Below are 1,846 nucleotides of genomic sequence, written 5' to 3'. Positions count from 1 at the left end.
GGCTTTGTTCACCACTGACCTGGCGTTGCATAACATCAGCCGGTGATCCCGGGCCCGAGGAACTAAGCTCCCTGGGGACCGAGTAGAGCCCTGAGGACCGGAGCACCTACAAGCTTGTAGACAGCATGTGTGTGCTCCCCAAACCCGATATGGTCCTCTGCTCCCGCCATATCTGCCCTTCCCACTGACCGTGCTGATCATGCCACCCTCTCTTAATCCCCCAGCCACCTCCCCCATCACTCCGACGCCGCGTCCCTCGGACAGGCCCGGCCCTGACCCCAGGGGGGCATCCCCCATGCCCCCCCCAACCCTCCCCGTACCCCCTAAAAATTTATTAAAACAACCCGCCAGGAAAGCTCTCAGCTTCCTCCTCTTCCGATCTCCCTTTGCTATGCACCTCTGGGGGCTCCATACCCCGTCATTGAGGATGGCCCTCGAAACTATATTGGGCCATACCTGCGCGAGGGGGGAATCGCGCAGGGCCAGCAGTTCCAACCTGGAGTAGGCTCTAAGCATGGCCTCAAAGAAATGTCTCCAGCGCAATCTACCTGCTGACAGAACAAGTTCCTCTCCTTTCTCCCTCAGTCCAGTCTGTTCTGGAGGCCAGGGAGAACATTCAAAGCAGAATTGACTTGAAAGAAATCTGTTTGGGTGACATGGAATGTAGTAGTTCAAGAGAATCTGTTTCACTGAAATCCGTTGAATAATTCATATAAATTATTTTTTAATCTTTTACACAAGTGTGGGGCATTTGTCACTGTGCATGAGTTTTTGTATGTTTGTAAATGAAAGTTTTCTCTTGGTACTATCAAAAGTAATGAAATATAACACATTTCCTCCCTTTATGACCAGAGGGATTATTCACCCTGCTTCTTTAAACAATTTCTATTTAGCAAATTCTCTCTGTATCATAGCAAAAAATTCTAACATGCTGCTTCATCAAAATGTGTGCCTGATATAGTTTGATAAATCAATAGAATTCAATAAAAATCAGCTGACTAAAGTTGGACATAGTTGCATCCTCTGCTGTGCAGTTTTGATTTTAGAATGCATATTTTACTGTTCAGAAGAATGAAGTAATCAAACCAATCAAATGGAATACAGCAGGTTCCTTATTCTAATGCCTCAGTAATGCAGTCCTGATGTAAAATCTGTGCGCTTGGCAGAATGTATACATTTCTAAAAGGATTTTATAGAAATTAAATATAAATGTTTTAAAAAGAATAATGAACATTTTCAGGCATTGGATTATTGGCAGTTGTATATACATGATTATTACCTGGTCTTTTTGGGGGGGGGGTTTCTAGACATTTATAAGCCTATAAAAATTGTGTTCTTGGTAATTCATCACTTTTAAAAGTTTAGATTTTATTTAAAGATGCAGTATTCCATTTCTTACATTATATTACTATAATTTAAATGAAATATTTTTTTAGGAAATTTAAATGTGTGCATGAATTGGCTACTTTTAGAATACAGGCAGAAAATGAAAATGTTCAACATTATTAAACTTAATACTACACCTTCAACTTCTGATAAATGAAATATAATTCTGTCTATATATATTTGGAAGATATGTGCTACAGTATCACTTTATTTAAATTCCACAAAGTATCTTTCAAAAAATATTTTCCTTTTCCATTTTTCCCTTTTTCTTTTGTTTTCAACTAGGACCCCTACTATGGCTGGTGGCTTATTTTCTATTGACAGAAACTACTTTGAAGAGATAGGAACATACGATGCAGGAATGGATATCTGGGGTGGAGAGAATCTTGAAATGTCTTTTAGGGTAATTTTCCATTTTATTTCCTTTTGTAATAACTGGCAGATTTTCTGTTAAAAATGT

The 1,846-nt window shown here is 39.9% G+C and overlaps 1 protein-coding gene across 1 annotated transcript in view; it reads left to right on the top strand.

Annotated features, from left to right (window-relative positions):
* The window catches only part of LOC107296866 (polypeptide N-acetylgalactosaminyltransferase 13), a 98,851-nt gene that overhangs the window by 32,151 nt on the left and 64,854 nt on the right, over nucleotides 1-1,846 (top strand). Inside the window, exon 6 of the mRNA XM_015826221.1 lies at nucleotides 1,672-1,789. Within this exon, the coding sequence (XP_015681707.1) occupies nucleotides 1,672-1,789 (118 nt within the window). The remainder of the gene's footprint in view (nucleotides 1-1,671; nucleotides 1,790-1,846) is intronic.

Source organism: Protobothrops mucrosquamatus, unplaced genomic scaffold, assembly GCF_001527695.2.
Source record: "Protobothrops mucrosquamatus isolate PMUCROS unplaced genomic scaffold, P.Mucros_1.0 scaffold3010, whole genome shotgun sequence".
NCBI lineage: Eukaryota > Metazoa > Chordata > Lepidosauria > Squamata > Viperidae > Protobothrops > Protobothrops mucrosquamatus.
This window is presented reverse-complemented; position numbering and strand designations above follow the sequence as displayed.